This window comes from Spinacia oleracea, chromosome 2 (genome assembly GCF_020520425.1).
Source record: "Spinacia oleracea cultivar Varoflay chromosome 2, BTI_SOV_V1, whole genome shotgun sequence".
NCBI lineage: Eukaryota > Viridiplantae > Streptophyta > Magnoliopsida > Caryophyllales > Amaranthaceae > Spinacia > Spinacia oleracea.
The window spans coordinates 106,470,461-106,489,624 of NC_079488.1; the positions used below are offsets into that span (position 1 = coordinate 106,470,461).

General features: G+C 33.5%; 2 protein-coding genes across 3 annotated transcripts; one reads left to right on the forward strand and one right to left on the reverse strand.

The window, feature by feature from the left end:
• Positions 1-484: 484 nt before the first annotated feature.
• On the reverse strand, positions 485-14,128 carry LOC110785749 (cathecol O-methyltransferase 1). Of its 2 annotated transcripts, XM_021990259.2 has the most exons (5): positions 13,885-14,128; positions 13,216-13,535; positions 1,847-2,160; positions 1,663-1,727; positions 485-912 (listed from the first exon to the last, which is right to left on the reverse strand). In XM_021990259.2, exons 1-5 carry the CDS (start codon positions 14,023-14,025, stop codon positions 616-618), a joined length of 1,137 nt encoding a protein of 378 aa, XP_021845951.1. In that variant the 5' UTR covers positions 14,026-14,128; the 3' UTR covers positions 485-615. The 2 variants fall into 2 exon arrangements, with proteins under 2 accessions (XP_021845951.1, XP_021845959.1); XM_021990267.2 differs by lacking the exons at positions 13,216-13,535; positions 13,885-14,128 and adding an exon at positions 4,411-4,976.
• Positions 14,129-15,435: 1,307 nt separating this feature from the next.
• LOC110784702 (protein FAR1-RELATED SEQUENCE 5-like) lies at positions 15,436-18,724 on the forward strand. Its single transcript, XM_056836290.1, has 5 exons — positions 15,436-16,030; positions 16,435-16,718; positions 17,049-17,443; positions 18,092-18,327; positions 18,419-18,724. Exons 1-5 carry the CDS (start codon positions 15,602-15,604, stop codon positions 18,722-18,724), a joined length of 1,650 nt encoding a protein of 549 aa, XP_056692268.1. The 5' UTR covers positions 15,436-15,601.
• Positions 18,725-19,164: the final 440 nt, after the last annotated feature.

The window sequence follows — 19,164 nt, forward strand, 5'->3', positions numbered from 1 at the left end:
CTACTTGAAAGGAAACTTAAAATTTACTACAATACTGTAAGTGTTTGTTGATACCTTCGAATTTACGCCAACTGAAATGATTTAGACCCGTGTAAAATGTAATTTTATGGCCAAAATAAATTTGAAAGTCAAAGCTGCTTTTATTATGACAGAGTATCTTAGAGCATATTACATGCACTCAGATGTACCGTGCATCATCTCACATTTTCTCCTTACATATGAGGAGAAAACATGATATGGACCATCAACAGGCTACAAATACTCTTGGATGCATGGTGCACCTAATAATTTTCATTTTTTAGGGACTTTTCTCTCTTATGCTTCTGTTTGGTTTGTTAAGGGTAAAATTAAAACAATATTCCCAAAAATTGAAAATTACTTCTTTAAGAGAGTGGGAAACAATTATTTTTTTTATCCATAAAATTTCTTATATCCGGTTCATGAAACAATAAATCAACACAATTTCTAAAAAAAACCAAGAGACTAAGAGAGCACATATAAATGATTTATTAATTTAGAAAGTTAACACAAATGCATTTTATTATTTTAATTTCAACTTGTTGATGAGAAATATGAGAACAATATCATAAAAAATGATACATCCTACAAAAAAAATCACTTGTAGAATTCCATAACCCAAAAGCCGTGTACACAACAATGGAAGTTAATGCCCGCAAATCCAGCTCCTTTGGCAAGGGCCTCAAATTCCCTCTTGCTCCTCTCTTTCCCTCCTGGATTTTGTGTCATCATCAATAAATCCACTTGGCTAATAGCTCTTGCAAACGTCGTCGTTTCTGGCTCATCTGGGATGATTGCCTCCACCACGATCACCTTCCCACCTTCCGGCATGGCCTTGTAGCAGTTCTTCAACAATGTCAAGCAATGTTCATCACTCCAATCGTGGAGGATCCACTACACATGTACACACAAAAAAATCACATTAAAATATGGTCAATAAACGCAAATTTGTCAAAAACTACCTAGGAAATCAGGTTTTTGCGAAAAACTACCTTATACTTCCTCCATTTCTATATAGTTGCAACACTTCACTAAAATAGAAATGTCACAATAGTTGCAACACACCTAAAATGGAAACATTTTTAACCCAAATTTATAATTTTACACCTAAGATGAAGCAAATAATGTGACTAAAGTGGCTGTGGCCTCACTCAAGTATCACTTTCTTAAATACCGTGTAAAGGAGATGTTGTAACAATAAAGAATCGGAGGAAGTACAATTTTTATGTTATATACTAGTTTTTCCGAATTACGAACGTCGACTCAAATTTTTGGGGTTGACTTTACGATATGTATTGCATGGTCCATTTATTTACCCCTTTACTGTGAGATATACATAGTATAGTTAACCCCATAATTTTTATTTTACATTCATAATCTAGCTAAAGGCAGTATCTTACAGCATAAAAAATTTTACAAGGCAATTAGATACAACATTTTTTATAAGGCAATTTCTTGCAAAAACCTAATTATATAAGGCAATTAGTTTTTAATAAATTTGCCTTCAATAAATACTATGATTTTACTAATCGAAAACAAAGAAAGCTGGTTTGGACTTGTGTTTTCCTTGAAAAATTGTTTTCCATTAAATAAATGTTTTATGTCAAACCAAACAGAAGCCGGTCGTTTAATTTGTAAACTTACCTTAAGAAAGATTGCATCACCATTAGGAACACTTTCAAACATATCACCACCAATATGCTCCACACCTACAAAAATGTACAAATATTTACCATAACTAAGCTTGAAATTAATTAAGTTGAGATGAGTATAATTAAGCAAATTAAGAACATAAATACTAGCTTAGAGAGATCATTCTCGGTCGTACCGGGGCACGGAGGAGCATCTCCGATGACATGAGGCAGATCGAAGTTGATCCCTTTAATGGAAGGATACTTAGAAGTAATGAAACCAATAGAGTGCCCTAGACCTCCACCTACGTCAACAAGTTGTTTGACATTGGAGTCCTCCAAACCCTTATACTTGTTGAAAATCTTCTTGACAAAAATAATGGATTGAGCCATTGCCTTGTTGAAGACTTCATTGAACCTTGAATCCACACTTGGGTACTCAAATGCGTGCATCCCATGTACCATGTTGAATGGTATCCCTCCTTCTAACACTGCATCTTTAAGCTTGCTCCTAATAATACACAATTCATCTTTTCTAGTTATTTAATGAAATTTTACATTCTATTTAGTAACAAAAAAAAACTTTTAAATTTTATGAGCTAATTAACCATCAGAGTTTTGTCCTAAAATCTAATCCTGTTCGGTATCACGACTAGTTTTTTATTTTTGGTTTTGAACCTCAGCCCTGTTTTGTTCACCTTATTTCCACTTATTTCAGGAAAAATAAGTTCAGATAAGTGCAGTTAAGTTCAGATAAGATAAGTTCAGGAAAAATAAGGGTTGACCAAGTACAATTTATAACTAAAATAAGTTTTGATAAGTTCTAATAAGTTTTGATAAGTTCTAATAAGTTCAGATAAGTTCAGATAAGATAAATTCAGGAAAAATAAGTGAAAATCAGGTGAATAAAACGCAACCTCATATGATTTATATTGAATCATGAACTAAAAACTAGTCATACCTATTGTAATTATGTTGATTTTGAAAACTGACAACAAAAAACTGAAAACTACGAAAGTATTTTTTTTTTTGGTTTTCACATTTTGATTTTTAATTCTATAAAAACATTAAACAAATGATACAAATAGGTTGAATAAGCTTACTAGTCTTATAATTTGGTCCGTCAATCTGTCATGTCTCTATTTACTCAACGTGATACAACTTGTTTCAACTCGATATGGATTATATACCACGGTCCACGGGGACCTTTCGCTTTTTAGACTTTTTAAGTTTAAATAGTTAAGGTTAATAAGTTAATTAATTATGAACTAGCAATGATGAACTATAAAAAACAGTACCGATTTGGTTGGTTAACAACCTTGCTACCTAATGTGGAGTAGTACATTCAGTGCACCTTCTAAAAAAGTTTAAACATGCAATATATCTAATTTTAGATGCTTAGTCCAAACATAAAAGGCATATGCCAAAGTAACATTAATCATTATGTTGTGTGGTTGATCATGAATCACGGATTCATGATCGTCGTTCACATTGCGTAAATGATTTCCCTTTTGACTTGTTTTTGAAAAAGCATAACAAATTAGAGTGGACTAGTCATCAACGTTATTCAAATGGTGCAATTATTATAGAACTTGTCATGTTGCTTTTAAGGCTATTCTGTGCTATATACGGAGTACTCTGTGTAACTTGCATTGAAACTAGTTACGGTTCTTATGGAGTACTCCGTATATAGCAATTTCAAAGCAATTTACGTGAAGTACTCCGTAAGGACAGTAACTAGTTTCAATGTAAGTAACGTGTACATGACATTTTAAGTTAGACAATTTTACTCTTTGTTTAACCCTTTTTTCTGGAAATTTAAATATTAAGTAAAAATTTACTACAAAATACTACAAGTATATGCTGAGACTTGAAAGGCTAAGGTAGGCCATGATCCCATCAAACTTTGATTTATAAACAACTAGTGATATGAATTTGATAGAGATCGGTTAGGGGCCACTACAAAATTATTTATCTACTTAAACATGTCCACATCAGCCCATTTTTTTGAATCTATGTCCACAACTCCACATTAGATAATAATACAATGTGGACAATTGAAAATTGGTTATATTTGAATAGTATTGGCTCACAAGTGCTATAATTAAATATCTACTCGATGGTGTATACATTAGATTTCGTGTAAAGATAACATCTGGAGTAACTTGGTGTCAAAAAATAAAAGTTAGGAAGATATACATGTACTTTAAATTATACAAGTACCCTATTATAATCACATTTTATTTTAATCATACTCCATAATTTCGATTATATTTCCAAAAAATCTTCGATCTAAGCACCAATTGATAGAGTATGTGACTATTTGTGTGTTTACTTGACTTGTAACCCTAGCTTTGTATGTACACTATACGCCACATTGCATAATTCTAATTTCTAAACTTCACTCATTAGTTGTAGAGTAAAGGGAAAGCAAAAATGACTAGGAAACAACTTTGTAACTAGAAATTGATTGATCATTTCTGTCATATTTGTTTTGTTTTATTGCACCATATGAACTTTTCAATATTCAATGTTCACACATTGTTCTTTGATCTACTTTTTGTTTCTCATGTGAAATTTTATTGCAGTCGTCTCAATCCCTCGTTTCAAAATATCAAACTTTTCGTAATTTTTACCAAAAGATAATCAGAGATATCAAGAGACAAAATTTTGCATTGACTAACGTAAAACTTCAAATAATGTGATTAAAAAACGGAGGAAATATAGAAAAATGAAGAAAGAAAGGGAATAAAAAACTAACCAACTTTGAAGAAAGACAGTATCAGTAAACAATTTCAAGTTAGGAGCCAATGACACCCCATCTTGATCAGGAACATAAACCTTAGTCATAGACGTGGGCTTGTACCGCCTTTCAACACCGCCGTCAGCGGTGGAGACGGTGGTACAACCGACGATAGTGTAGGTGGCTAAAAGCCGTAGCATCCTATCAATCATGGCGGGGGCTTCCGGGTTAGTGGCATGAACCTGGGTGGCTATCTCGGCGGGCTTGAGCCCGTCGAGCCCGCCTTGATCATAAATGATCTGAAGAGCCCCCATCTCAATGGCAGCATTAAGGACCATAGGAAGGGCACAAGAGTTAGCTATTTGAGCTCCATATGCATAATTAGCTTCTTCTTGTTCATCATAACTTAATTGTTGTTCATCTTTTGTATTGGTTTGGGCCATTGTTTTACAATTGACTTGTGTTTAGTACTAGTATTGTAGTAAGAATGCTTTTTTGTGTGTGAGTAGTTTGATCTAGTAAAGGAAGAAGGAAGGGTTACTTATATAAGAAAGAGAGAGAGAGAATGTCACAAATAATTGTTATGGGTAATGGGTTAGTTCGTTGTCTAATTAAAGTTGTTTAAATTAAAATCTTATTAGCCGTCGTAGTCCACTAGCTACAATGGAGTGAAAAATTAGAAAAGTGGTATTCACTCCGTATTTATTTAAAAATACACTTTGATTGTTCCCATAGAAGAGTGAGTTGAATTTATTAAAATAAAATGAAAGAGGGATATTGAGTTATTATTATTTATTGTAAGAAATTAATAGATGGATAGATAGATAGTTGGTAAGTGTGGGAACCACAAGAGGGAGAGAAAGCTAATATAATTGGAAGTGGAGACCATGTCACAATGACATGCCAAAAATAGAAGTGTATCTTTTAATAAAATACGGCAGAATAAAGAAAGTGTGTCTTTTAAATTAATTTGGAGGGAGTACAACATTCAATTTACACACGGATAGTCACGTACACGCTACACCTAAAATTGGTGTACCTACGAATATTTGTACTATCCAAGGACCTTTTTGATCAAATTAGAAAAAAGTAAACGGAGAGAACGTATTGATTACACCTTGCTCTAGATATTCTCGGGTGTAAAATAGAATTTGCATATGTTCTACGTTATTTTCAATATACGGATTACTACGTTTTTACTCCATATTAATCTACACACGTTACACAAGTCACTGTTACAAGTTAAGTTCTGTTTGTTTCAACTTAGATTTATTTCATCACAATAAGTTCATGAAAACATAACATTTTTTCAAACAATTTAACGCATAAATTCAGCAAAATCAAAGTCAATAAAATAAATTTCAGTCAATTCAGTTGAACACTGGAACCAAACAGAGTCCTAAAAATTTACCGGACTATCAGTCCACTAGGTAGCAGCCTAGCAGGCGCACGTTGTGTATGGATAAACTGAGAAAAGGTATGGTTTACCTAATTTGATAAGAGTATTGCGTTGTTTGCGTTGTCAAAACTCAAAAGGTCAAAGAATGATGACTAAAATCATGTACCAATATCATGACTTGTTCGTCTACTTGTAAATTGTAATACTAGCACTTCTGCTTTTCCACCAACCCACTTCCGCCAACCCAACAATTATTGTGTTTGTGGCCACACAAGGCAACATCCTTTTTCTTTATTTTCTTTTTCTTTTTCTTTTTCTTTTTATCCTTATGCAATTCGTTTAATTGCTTTAATGGTGTTTACAAATTATCCCAATATTCTGTTTTCTAGGAAGTTTCTTGGGATGACTTGATTATTACGAAAAATACTCCACTTGTAGCAAGCCAATTTGTACCAACTATTAACAGTAGGAGGGAGGCTACATCGCTGGTAACCAGCGACACAATTACTCTATACTCGAGGTAAAATTGTAATTTCCGCTTAAGAGTTGAAAAGTCAAACAAAGTACTACATATAGGCAATAATGACAGTAATTAGTACAACAATGACAGTATTTTAATACAACAATGACAGTATTTATGCAAACGATGACAATACTTATATAACACTTGTATACATACTTTTGCTCATTCATTTAATATGCAACACTTTTATCCATTCATTTAAGGCCCTGTTCTGTTCACCTTATTTTCACTTATTTCAGGAAAAATAAGTTCAGACAAGTTCAGATAAGATAAGTTCAGGAAAAATAAGGGTTGGCCAAATACAATTTTTAACTAAAATAAGTTTTGATAAGTTTTAATAAGTTCAGATAAGTTCAGTTAAGTTCAGATAAGTTCAGATAAGATAAGTTCAGGAAAAATAAGTGGAAATCAGGTGAATAGAACGCATCCTAAGTGGTCTCTTTACTTTTTATATTTAATTACAGTTGTATACATAATTTCCTTTTTTTGGGTGATTGTGACAGTATTTTAATACAACAATGACAGTATATATACAACAATTACAATACTTATATTACAAATGACAATATATGCCAAGTTAGCAACACTTGTACACATTTATTTAAAGGTGGGCCATGTTTCTAATTTTTTTTTTTTTTTAAGGTGGGTATGGGGCAATATGTCGCTGTTACCAGCGATGTAGCCTCCCTCTTAACAGTATTCCGATCCGTATTTCCTACCTCCAAATCTCCAATATGTGTGTGATTGGAAATGTGTATAGTCACATCACTAACGCATTGTTTATAAATTAGGAATATGTGTGAAGAATAACTACTCCGTACTATATTGGTTTAAGTTGGGACATATGCCAAAAATAATTACTTCGCTTAAATTTTCATTGAGTTATGTTAATAAGTGATAAAGTTGTGGATGACAACTAACTTAGTTGGTAAAGTTTTAATGAGGTGGTACTCAAGATCTGAAAACGAATCTCGTCGACATCATTTGTTGCATTGTCCTTTGTGGCTCTCTCTATACCCAAAAAAAAACCTAAGAGATAAAGTTCACTAGCTAATTAATCTCCAACGCGTCTCAAGTGTGACCAACCACACCATCAACTTGATGGTGTGACGCACGAGCGCAACTCTCTAGCGCGCAGCTATTGTGGAGAAGGTTATTGACTGGTGTTACTTGACTTTCTATGTTGGTGTTACTTACTTACTTATACATGTATTCGATGTTACTTTTCTTGTTTTACTACAGTTTCTTCAATTTCATGTTAGAGGTTCCTTGTATGGACTGGTGTTACTGACATTCTATGTTGGTGTACGTTATCTATACATTGTATTTGCTGATACTTTTTTTGTTTTATTGCAAGTTCTTCAATTCATGTTAGATGTTCTTGGTATAAACTTGTGTTACTTGATTTTCTATGCCGATGTTACTTTTAGTTATTGCAGTTTCTTCAATTTCATGTTAGAAGTTCCTTGTATAGATTGGTATTACTTGACTTTCTATGTTGGTGTTACTTATACATTGTATTCTTTGTTACTTTTCTTGCTTTATTACAGTTTCATGTTAGAGGTTCCTTGTATAAATTGGTGTTACTTTTAGATTTCGTTAACTAACGCGTTGAACTTTAAACGCGTTTGACACATTTAGTCGCCTCACCATCAAATTGATGGTGTGATTGGTCACAGATAAGATTTGAGGATTAATCTCTCTTTCCCCACCCTAGCTATATGACATGACCTCAAGAATAGAATGAATTCATGATCTACTCTGTTTGAGTTTAGATCGGCGTATTAAACTTGAATTCTCCTGTAAAAATAATTTTTAAAAAAAGTTTAACTTGAATAAACCCTAAAGTCCCTAATATAGGCTTATCCTAATAATGATAACTCGCATCAAGTTTGTTCCAAAAATAATAAATTAAAAAAACACATATACATGAAAAAATAAGTCTAGTGGCAATAGTACGGAGTATTATTTGTATTTGGACGGGGTTGGTGAACTACCAAACTTTGATTAGGGAAGGTCCAAACGTAATGCACACTTAATCGGTACTAATTAGGGGTGTAAATTCTGGCAAACGGATTGGATTTTGGTCTGGTTCATCAATTTGGGTTTAAGCAAATTCATTTGCCTAACGGGTTGGATTGGGTTGGGTTTAAAAATTACGAGTCGGGTCGAGTTGATTAAGCATGGGTTCATATTGGATTAGATTATAATCGGGTTGGGTTATAATCAACTAGGGTCATGATGGGTCGGGTTGGAACATGTCGGGTTACAAACGAGTTTAGCTATAATGACGAATGTATCAGGCTCATATCATATCAAGCCGGATTTATAGCGGGTTCAGTTCATCAGATTCGGTCTGAAACGGGTCGGGTTGAACAGTTTTAGCCGGGTTACATCAGATTCAGGTTCATGTCGGCTCGAGTTCTTATCGGTTTGGGTTCATACATTGTGGATAAATCAGTAGAGGGACAAAATGGTTAGCGGGTTGTACTTCGGGTCAGGTCATCAATTCGGTTCCAAATTATAAAATCACAATATCTGGTTATTACTAAAATCACAATTTTCAATACATTTATAAATTATAATGTCGAGGCCTTAATTAGGGGACAAGGGCGTGAAAAACTTTTAAAAGTGTTAAGAATTTAAGATCAGTAGTGGGATTAAACGGGCTACGGGTAGTAATTTGAAAACAGTTTAGATTAAACGACTTGTAAACGGTTCAGTTAAACGGTTATGGGTTGACACTAATTGGATTGCAAACGTTTGAATTAAACGAGTTTTACTTGGTTTGAAATGGTTTGGATTGAAACAAATCGGGTCATTGACGAGTTTCAGATCCATTCGATTCGGGTTGAAATGGATCAGGTTGTTGCGAAACGGTTTGTTATCGGGTTTCAAATCTTAATTGGTTTAATGTTTTGGGTTGGTTCGAGTTCGGTTTGAATATAATTGGATTAGGGTTCGGGTTCCAGCTAACGTGTTATTAACGGTTCGGGTTTTAATCATTCGGACTAACCCAACGGATACAACAGTTTGGGGTGAAAATTGATAGTCGCCCTAACTCACATGTCATCCTCCCTTTGTATTTCTGCTTTATTTTTTAATTATTAAAATCACCGCACTTTTTCCTCTCCCATTATGTTTCATTTTAATTAATCAAACCACCATTTCTTTTCATTAAATATTATTAAGGGGATGTTAGGTTGTATGTAAATAGAAGGGAAAGTTTGAGTTTCTAGGAAGTGTATACATAACTACTTGTTTGGTTGGCATGAACTAAGAGTAATGGGGGAATTAGAACTTTCTTGGGAAGTTGAAATTCCTATGAACATGGAAAGTGGCTTACCTACCCTCTCCTAGGTAAGTCATACTTCTCATGTCAATTTTCATCAATTATAAATTCTCAAGTTCAACCAAAGATAATCAACCTATTTCCTAGGAAAGTAACAAGAGAGTTAACTTCCTATAAAATGGAACTTCCCATGGGAAGTTACTAACCAGATGAACCAACAAGCACTTAATTTCGTATTCCGGTCAACTTCAATTTCTAATTTGTATGTTGCGTTAATCTCCATATTCACCATCCACCGTTGTTTAACATTTTGCGTTTTTATTCTGCCTTTCTTTTATTACATGAAAATATGACTACTCCCTCTTTTTTCGAATATTAGTCCATTTTGAAATCTTGCCACTATTCACAATTGAAGAGAATCTTCTAATTTATTTCCAATATGCATTTCAAAATATGTTCATGTGAGATCTTCTTTTTTTCGTCTCAGTGTGTAGTTTAACAATAATAAATTTTATATTTTTTTTAACTTACGTATTTGGAGATATTTACGTTTAAATATTGAGTTGAAACGGGTGAAAAAGACAAAATTGGACTAATATTTAAGAACGGAGGGAGTAATTATTTTAATTAATAAAAATTTGTGCATTGCACAGGCTAAGAAACTACTCCCTCCGCCCCTTTTTATTCTTTACATTTGTTATCATGCACTCGATTTAAACGAATAATTAATGAAGATAAAGTTTCTTTTTATTTTACTTAAACAATGCAAATTATATATACAAATATCCAAAAACTGACATTGGAAAAGTGAGAGAAATTTAAATTCTTAATGGAAAAGTGTGAGAGGTTAAATGCTCCAATGAATTTGATTGATTAAAATAATCAGTTGGCACAAATTTTGACCGACTATCAGAGATATTTATGTTACAATATAAAAAGAAATATTCCAAACGTAAAGATTAAAATGGGACAAAAAAAACGAAATACTTAAGAATAAAAAGGGACTGGTTAAAGATCCCACAAATTAACTTTCAAAATTAATTCCCACTTATCTTTTTATGTTTAATTTTAGTTTTTAATTTGGCGTTTTAGGTATGTTCGGTAAAACTAGTATGTGACTTTTAGCGGTTGATTAGCGGGTAGCGGTGAACTACTATTTGATAGTATAGTGTTTTGAAAAAGTTGTGGTTCAGATAGTAAAATATAATGAAAGGGTAACCGTTACTAGCTACATTTAATCGCTAATATATAATGAAAGTATGTAGTATATCACTATATCTAATGTTGTAGACCAAGTGTGTCTTGGCCTAATGGAAATGATTCCGCCTTCCAACCAAAAAGTTGGGGGGTTCAATCCCCACTAGGGGCACTTTAAGGGATGGTTCCCCTTATCATTTCCCCCACTCTCAAAGTGTCTAGTCTGCTAACTCGGGCGGATTGACCCGTGCGGGGTTCCGACCCGGTAGGGCTCTTCATCTTACCTTGCAAAAAAAAGAAAAAAATCTAACATTGTAGAAAAGTTAACCTAGACCTCTAACGCTAACCGTTACCTAAACCACGATCTAGCATGCTCTAATAAATTTTACAAGTAGTGTTTTGACTAGGTCAAAACTCGAAGTTGAACAATGGTTTTGGAACAGAAAAAGGAGTAACATTTAGGAAAATTTGTAAAAAATAATCCAACATTTTGTCAGATTTTCTAAAAATAATATCATATTTGATTAATTTATAAATAATCCAAGCTTTGAAAGGTATATTCTGATCAAAGACTAAATTTGTGTATTAACAAACATAAAATCAAAGTGGGACAATAATTATGGGCAGAACAAGTATAATGAGTATAGAGCACATACGAAATAAGCATTTTTTTTAATACGAATTAATGCTTATGCAAGCAACTCATTCCTAAGGCTCAATTATAAGCTTGATCTATTTGATTTAATTTAATTTATCTAAACTTATCTACTGCGTGTAATGTACTATGAACTTTGGTTAAATGTACCACTAGTCGAGTAAACACAAGATATATATAGGAATCTTGTCACATGCATCGCTATCCATGTCACATTCATAGAAGAGAAATTTGACCAATTTTCTTATAAGGAATACTTCTTTTACCGTTACCAACCAACAAGATTAATTAATTAAAGTAACACATTGCCTAATAATTTTCAGCCTAATCTAGATGCACTACTATATTAGGAGACTCCGACTCTCCGAGTATGACATTTTTGTTAGCTGCCTCAGTCAACATTCCTCTTAGGTGACACTTTATAAACCGAGTATGGTTATTTTAAAACTCATTTTTTATTCTGCTTCGTACTTTGTAATTTTTTATTACCAAATTATTGCAATTTAGAAGGTAGATCATGGTGCACATAGAGCATGGTGCACATAGAGCATGGTGCACCTTAAGAACACTAGTATATAATTGAAAGAACATCTGGTTACGAGAAAAGAACATGAGTATTATTTTTAAATTTAGGTTTTTAATAAATAGTAAAATAATATATTATTTTTATAACAAAAAAGTGAAATATTATATCCCATGTTCTTTTGCCGTAGTGTCATGTTCTTTTGCTTATGCACATATGTTCTTTTGGTGCACCATGTTCTATGTGCACCACGGTCCATAGTCCATGGATTGCCAAATTATCGTTTATATAGGATCGATTTATTCGGATTATTTTTCGGACAGAAAAATGATTCAAATCTTACCGTCTAAAGTTTCATAACCCAAAATGTCAAAAGTCAAGCCATTCGCCCAACACTTTAAGAGAAATTGGTCCCATTTTGTAAGTCTGTAACTCCGTATTAATTCCGATTGTTAGGAGTTTTAATCAACTTGTTATGGCCCAAAAGGGTAGTTGGAGGTTTGCAGCAACGTGAATCATGTTCCTTGTGTTATGGCCTCGTGGAATACAAAGTAGGTGGACATTAGACCTCTCATGAGTTATCTTGTATATTCTTTTTTATCTTTTTAGGAAATAAAAATTAATTCATTGATAAAAAGCCAAATGTATTAGCTTAAATAAGACAGTGGAGTTTTGCACATTTAAAGCGCAATTTGGATTATACACTCGGGTGCACAGTGCTCATTGTGCACCCTGTTAAACATTTATTGAAAATATAATGAACATTGAGAATGATTTCAATGTACATGTACTAGTGAAATATTTAAACGATACGTTCTATTGAATTAAAAAGTTAATATTATATTATATGCATTCAATTAAAATTCATACTAATATGAACACAATATTTTGATTTTCGGTTATAAACGAATTTTAAAAGTTTGAACAATGATATATGCAGCTTTTAGGGTTGCAAATAAACAACTAATGTATTGCATGTATTTTTTATACGAGGTATAAGGATTAATATAAATTTGCATGTAATAATTACACGTCGAACGATACAATTAAATTTAGTTTAAGTTGATGTTTCATTTTAAAGTTTGTTATACACAACATTTAGAATTGCATATATCATTTTTCTTCCATTCGAGTGAGGACCTGACCTCGATTGAAGATAGACCACTCATTAAAAAAAAAAGTGAAAAAACAAAAACATGATGACAATTTATTGTAAAGTGGAAAAAGAACTCACCAGCAATCAACAAAAACCTTATCCTGACTCAAGCTCATGAGAGGAGCCAACGAAACACCATCATGATCAGGAACAAAGAACTTAGCCACTGGTGCTAACCCATATTTCCTCACAACACCACCATCTTTAGCCACAAATATTTCGCAAGTAACAACATTGTATGTGGCTAGTAGCCACAACATCCTATCCAACATGGATGCAGCCATCGGATTCTTAACTTCCGGTAAGCTCGCCGCGATTTCCGATGCCAACAGCTTGTTACCGGGACCTGCCCTTGCAATTATTCCTAGAATATCTAGCTCAATCACTGCATTCATTACCTGCTCATCAAAATAAAGAGCTAGCGTTATGTAAGTGTATATCGATCCCCCTAATTATACATAGGAGTCGACCCTGTGACCTCAAAGCTAGCCCCCTCAGTCGTATTTTAGTCAAATTCCGACCAGGATGAAACCGACTATCCTTTACCGATTACTTTTTCCATTTTACGGACTACCATTGGCGGTCGGAAAATCCCTCTTTTCTTGTAGTGCTAGACCCTCTGCCCTCTAAGATTGCGCGTCTAATTTTTAGACGTGCAATCTTAGAGAGGCCAGGACAGAGGAAATACTGCGTATGTGACAGTAATATATAGTGATAATACAATAAAGAAGAATATTAATTAGTTACCATAGGAAAAGCCATTGAATCAACAATTTGCAATGCATATCCAAAGTTGTTTTCTTCTTCTTCTTCTTCTTTTTCTTCTAGATCTTGGCGGTGGTGTTGTTGTTCCTCAACCAAGGGAGTAGAGCATTCAGTATCAGTCATTTCTGTCACGTTGCAGGGATAATTAGCTTAGGGTGGCCTGGGTCTGTTATTGGTTAACGCATAGCACTACTGAAGTACTGAGGCTAGAAAATGACATATAACAATAATCATGTGCATATTTTGGTTGAAAAACGTACATTATTTACTCACTTTCTATCAAGTCTAGGAGACATAATTATTGTACGCGATCTGATCCAATAATAATTGTATCAACCTATTATACTTCCTCCGTAACCGAGTGTGTCTAGGGCTAGTGAAAATGATTCCACCTTCCAACCAAAAAGGTTGGGGGTTCAATCCCCATTAGGGGCACTTTGAGTGAGGGTTCTCCTTATCATTCTCCCCACTCTCAAAGTGTCTAGCATGCTAACGAGCGGGTTGACCCGTGTGGAGTTCCGACCCGGTAGGACTTTTCATCAATCCTCGCAAAAAAAAAAGGTTGCATTATTTTTTTTTAAAATCTGGCCAAACCTGACCTGCCACGGGGGCACGTCCACTCATGGACATGGAGTTGGCCTGTTCAAACCCTCAATCCGTATGCTCAGCTCGAAACACACGGCCCATATCCATCTTTACTTAAGGCTTATACCATTACTGGCTTTGGAAATTCTGTGGCTGAGCCCAGCCAACGAAAGCCTAGCCCATGTTTCTAGAAACAATATTGTTTTATTGGGCCTGGATAGTGGATATATTTCTTAGTATTGCTTTGGACAATAAGGTGAATAGGTGATCATCAGTTGTCCGGTAGAAGTGTAAAAGGCTTTAAGCTCCTTACGTTTAGGTTTCAACTTTCAACCTTTGTACACCCTTTTGAAGTAGGCAACAAATTCTGGCTAAAAGTCTAAAACTAGGAGAGTGTTGCCTTGTCCTAACTCCTAATTGTAAACACTTTACGAGTTACCAAGTACTTCCTCCATTCTTTTTTCAGCGCGTTTTTTGTCAGGCGGCCTGACGGCTACGCGCCTGTCAGTCTGCTGACTCCCCCACGCGCGTGTGGGCTTCACGCGCCACATAAATACGAAACAACGCGTTTTCTTTCTCTCTCTTCCTCCTTCCTCCTTCTTCCTTCCTTCTTCACAACAACGACATCCTTTCTCAAACCCTAATCTAATTTCGCGAAATTATTCAGCTTGCTCCGCCGCAATCGCCGCCAACAACTTTCAGATCCGACATGGGCGACGGCGGCTATGATCAATTTCAACCACCAATACCGATATTTCCGCCACAATCACCGCCGACAAATTTCAGATCAGACATGGCCGACGGCTTTCAACCACCACCACCATTATTTTCGCCATTATTTCAACAACCAACACAGATGTTTCCGCCACAATTTCAACCACCGAGTTTTCAACCTCGCCACCTTCAACATTCTCCTTGATTTTTAACACCACCGAATTTTCAACCTCGCCACCTTCAACATCCTCGATTTCTACCACCACCGATTTTTCAACCTCGCGACCGTCATCCTCCTCCTCGTTTTCAACCTCCTGCGCGATTTGATAACCCTAACCAAAGCAACCTTCATCCTCCTCCTCGATTTCAACCTCCTGCCCGTTTTGATAACCATTATCACATGAATTTCACAAGTAGATTGAAAATGAAAAGACTAGAAGGAAAAGATACACAAGCAGTTGTGAACATGTTAATTAAGAGAGGAGAAGAAGATCCAAACTTTTATTTTCGAGTAAAGGTGAACGAGGCAAACCAAGTAATAAGCATGTTTTGGAGGGATGGAATGATGCAAGAAGATTATGACATATATGGTGATGTCTGTGTCTTTGACACAACTTTCAGAACAAACAAATACAATTTAGTTTGTGCGCCATTTGTAGTTGTCAACAACCATTGGAGTAATGTGATGTTTGGTTGTGCTTTTATTGCTGATGAGAAGACACACACTTTTGTGTGGCTATTGGAAACATTTCTGGACTCTATGGGAGGCAAAGCACCTATAACTATCTTTACAGATCAAGATCAAGCAATGGCAAATGCTATTGAACAAGTAAGAGTGTATTAACTATTTGGGTTTTATAGTTAACTAATTGCTAAAAATTGTTAACTATTTGCTACTGGTCTTTAACTAATGAGTTGAAAAGTTTAACTAAATTGATATCCATTCATCAGTTACTTTTTCCATCAATTAGTTATCCTATTACATACATTAGTTAACTTTTTGAATCAATTAGTTAACTTTTGCAATGAATTAGATAAGTTTCTGCATGAACTAGTTAACTTTTGTTTTAATAATATATTAGTTACCTTTTTGCATGAATTAGTTAACTTTTTGCATGAATTAGTTAACTTTTTGCATCATTTTCAGATTCCCAACTAATACAGAATTCTGTTCTGACTTAACTATATAGTTTAAATTCTTAACTAATACATCATTCATCAAAAAAATTGCAGGTATTTCCTAATACAAGACATAGATTATGCTTATGGCACTTACAAAAGAATGCTGTGTCAAGATTTGGAGACTTAAAAGCTGACAATACATTCAAAGACACATTCAAGAAGTGCTTATATCGTTGTTACAATGAAGAAGAATTTGAAACCACTTGGTTTGACATGATTACTAAGTATAACCTTCAAGATCATGATTGGTTTACAAATCTCTATACAATAAAAGAAAAATGGTGTACAGCTTTGAACAAAGATTTTTTCTCAGCTGGAATATTGTCTTCACAAAGGTAAATGCTTAAATAAAAGAAGTCCACTAATTTTTTTAATGCTATTCTAATTGCTCAGAATAATTCACTAATTGCTATAAATACTTCACTAATTACTATGAATACTTCACTAATTGCTTTGAATACTTCACAAAGTTTAACTAATTGTTTCATCTACTTAACTAATTCCTTTGCCTGCTTAACTAATTAATCAGAAAGATTAACTAATTAAACAAAATGTTTAACTAAATGTTTCACCTTCTTAACTAGTTCCTTTGTTTGCTTAACTAATTCATGTACCTGCTTAACTAATTAAATAAAATGTTTAACTAATTCAATCTTGTTACACAGGAGTGAGAGCACTAACAATGCTATTGGATTTAAAGGGAACAAATCAACTTCACTAACAGAATTCTTTCACATTTTTGGAGCAACAGTGGATCGTTGGAGATATCAAGAAGAACAAAATGAATATGATTGTGGAAATGCTTTGCCTAAATCTGATTTTCCAATGGTCGGAATGATAAAACATGCGGCAAATGTTTACACACTTACATTGTTTAGAGATTTTGAAAAAGAATTCAAATATGCAATGGGTTGCATCTCAAATGTCAACTACATCAATGGAAATTTCTTTGGTTACAAAGTGCAACATGAATCTTGGCCTGAACATACTGCCCATTATGTAGCATTTGATCCAACAACAAATTCCATTAAATGCACTTGTAGGAACTTCGAAGAATCAGGTTAGTTAATGCTCTTAACTAATTGCATTTTTACATACACTATCAATTAGTGAACTTTTTCTATCAATTAGTGAACTTTTTCTATCAATTAGTTAGCTTTTTCCATGAATTAGTTATACTATTAAGTTACCTAGTTTTGTATTCACTTCAGTTAGTTTGTTGTACAATTAGTTAACTTTATTCATCAATTAGTTTACTTGTACCATCTATTAATTAATTTTTTCATCAATTAGTTAACTTTTTCTAACAATTAGTGAACTTTTACTATCAATTAGTTAGTCTTTTCCATGAATTAGTTATACTATTAACGTACCTAGTTTTGTATTCACTTCAGTTAGTTTGTTGTACAATTAGTTAACTTTATTCATCAATTAGTTTACTTGTACCATCTACTAATTAATTTTTTCATCACTTAGTTAACTTTTTCTATCAATTAGTGAACTTTTTCTATCTATTAGTTAGCCTTTTTCATGAATTAGTTATACTATTAAGGTACCTAGTTTTGTATTCACTTCAGTTAGTTTGTTGTACAATTAGTTAACTTTATTCATCAATTAGTTAACTTTTTCTAACAATTAATGAACTTTTACTATCAATTAGTTAACTTTTTTCATCAATTAGTTAATATTTGGATGTCACAATATGCAGGATGGCTATGTTTCCATGCAATACGAGTTCTACATATACATTCTATTGTCAACATTCCAGAGCAATATATTTCAAAAAGGTGGACAAAGTTTGCAAAAAGTGAAGTATGGAAGAGAATGGAACATAAAGAAGATAATGGAACAGAAAAGAGAAAAATTACTCCATGGCGTTATGAGATGGCAAAAAATTTGTACAACTTGGTTATTAAATGTCAAGGGAGTGATGCAGCTAAAAAGGTTTTTAATAACTATTATTTAATTAATACATAACAATAAATACTAAATACTTCAAGAGTCTAACTAGTTTGCTTTAAATCTTAACTAATAGGTGCTTAAAGAGGCTTATGCTCATGCTAACGAAAGCATAAATAAGGTTCTAGAAAAAGAAAAGGCAGCAGAAAAGGAGGCAGCACAAAAGGCACAAGACGATGTTGAAGCACAACAAACCACAATCAACATAGCACCGTATACATCATCATCATCATCAAATGCACCACAAATAATAGTTGAAAATCCACCACTAGTGAAGACAAAAGGAAGAAGTAAAAGAAAAAAAGGATTCTTTGAGATAAGGACATCGTCAACAGCACCTACAAAATTTGGAACTTTTACACCAAAAGAACAACTTTTTTAGTGACATTGGATTGAATTTAGTGTTTATCAAATTAGTTAACTTGTACCAGCAATTAGTTAACTTGTTCCCTCAATTAGTTAACTTCTTCCCTCAATTATTTAATATTGTTAACCTTACAATACATTAGTTAACGTTTTCCATCAATTAGTTAATTTTTTTCAGCAATTAATTAGTTTACCTTTTGCATCCATTAAGCTTTTAACAATAATTAGTTAACTTTTTCCATCTATTAGTTAACTTGTCCCATCAATTAGTTATCTTTTTCATCAATTAGTTATTGTTTTAACTTTTTAACAACTTTTTCTATCAAGTAGTTAATCAATTTAGGTAACTTTTTACTGCAATTAGTTAACTTTTTACTACAATTAGTTAACTTTTTACAGCAATTAGTTAACTTTTTATAGCAATTAGTTAACTTCTTCCCTCAATTATTTAATATT

What these genes read in the sequence shown, in the direction of transcription:
- LOC110785749 (XM_021990259.2), bottom strand. Translation starts at nt 14,025, where the DNA reads ATGACTGATACTGAATGCTCTACTCCCTTGGTTGAGGAACAACAACAC. An exon ending in AGATGCTCCTCCGTGCCCCG is followed by an intron (nt 1,728 to 1,846) that starts GTACGACCGAGA and finishes ACATTTTTGTAG; the next exon opens with GTGTGGAGCATATTGGTGGT. An exon ending in GTGATGCAATCTTTCTTAAG is followed by an intron (nt 913 to 1,662) that starts GTAAGTTTACAA and finishes GTACATGTGTAG; the next exon opens with TGGATCCTCCACGATTGGAG.
- LOC110784702 (XM_056836290.1), top strand. Translation starts at nt 15,602, where the DNA reads ATGAATTTCACAAGTAGATTGAAAATGAAAAGACTAGAAGGAAAAGAT. An exon ending in GGAATATTGTCTTCACAAAG is followed by an intron (nt 16,719 to 17,048) that starts GTAAATGCTTAA and finishes CTTGTTACACAG; the next exon opens with GAGTGAGAGCACTAACAATG. An exon ending in TAGGAACTTCGAAGAATCAG is followed by an intron (nt 17,444 to 18,091) that starts GTTAGTTAATGC and finishes CACAATATGCAG; the next exon opens with GATGGCTATGTTTCCATGCA.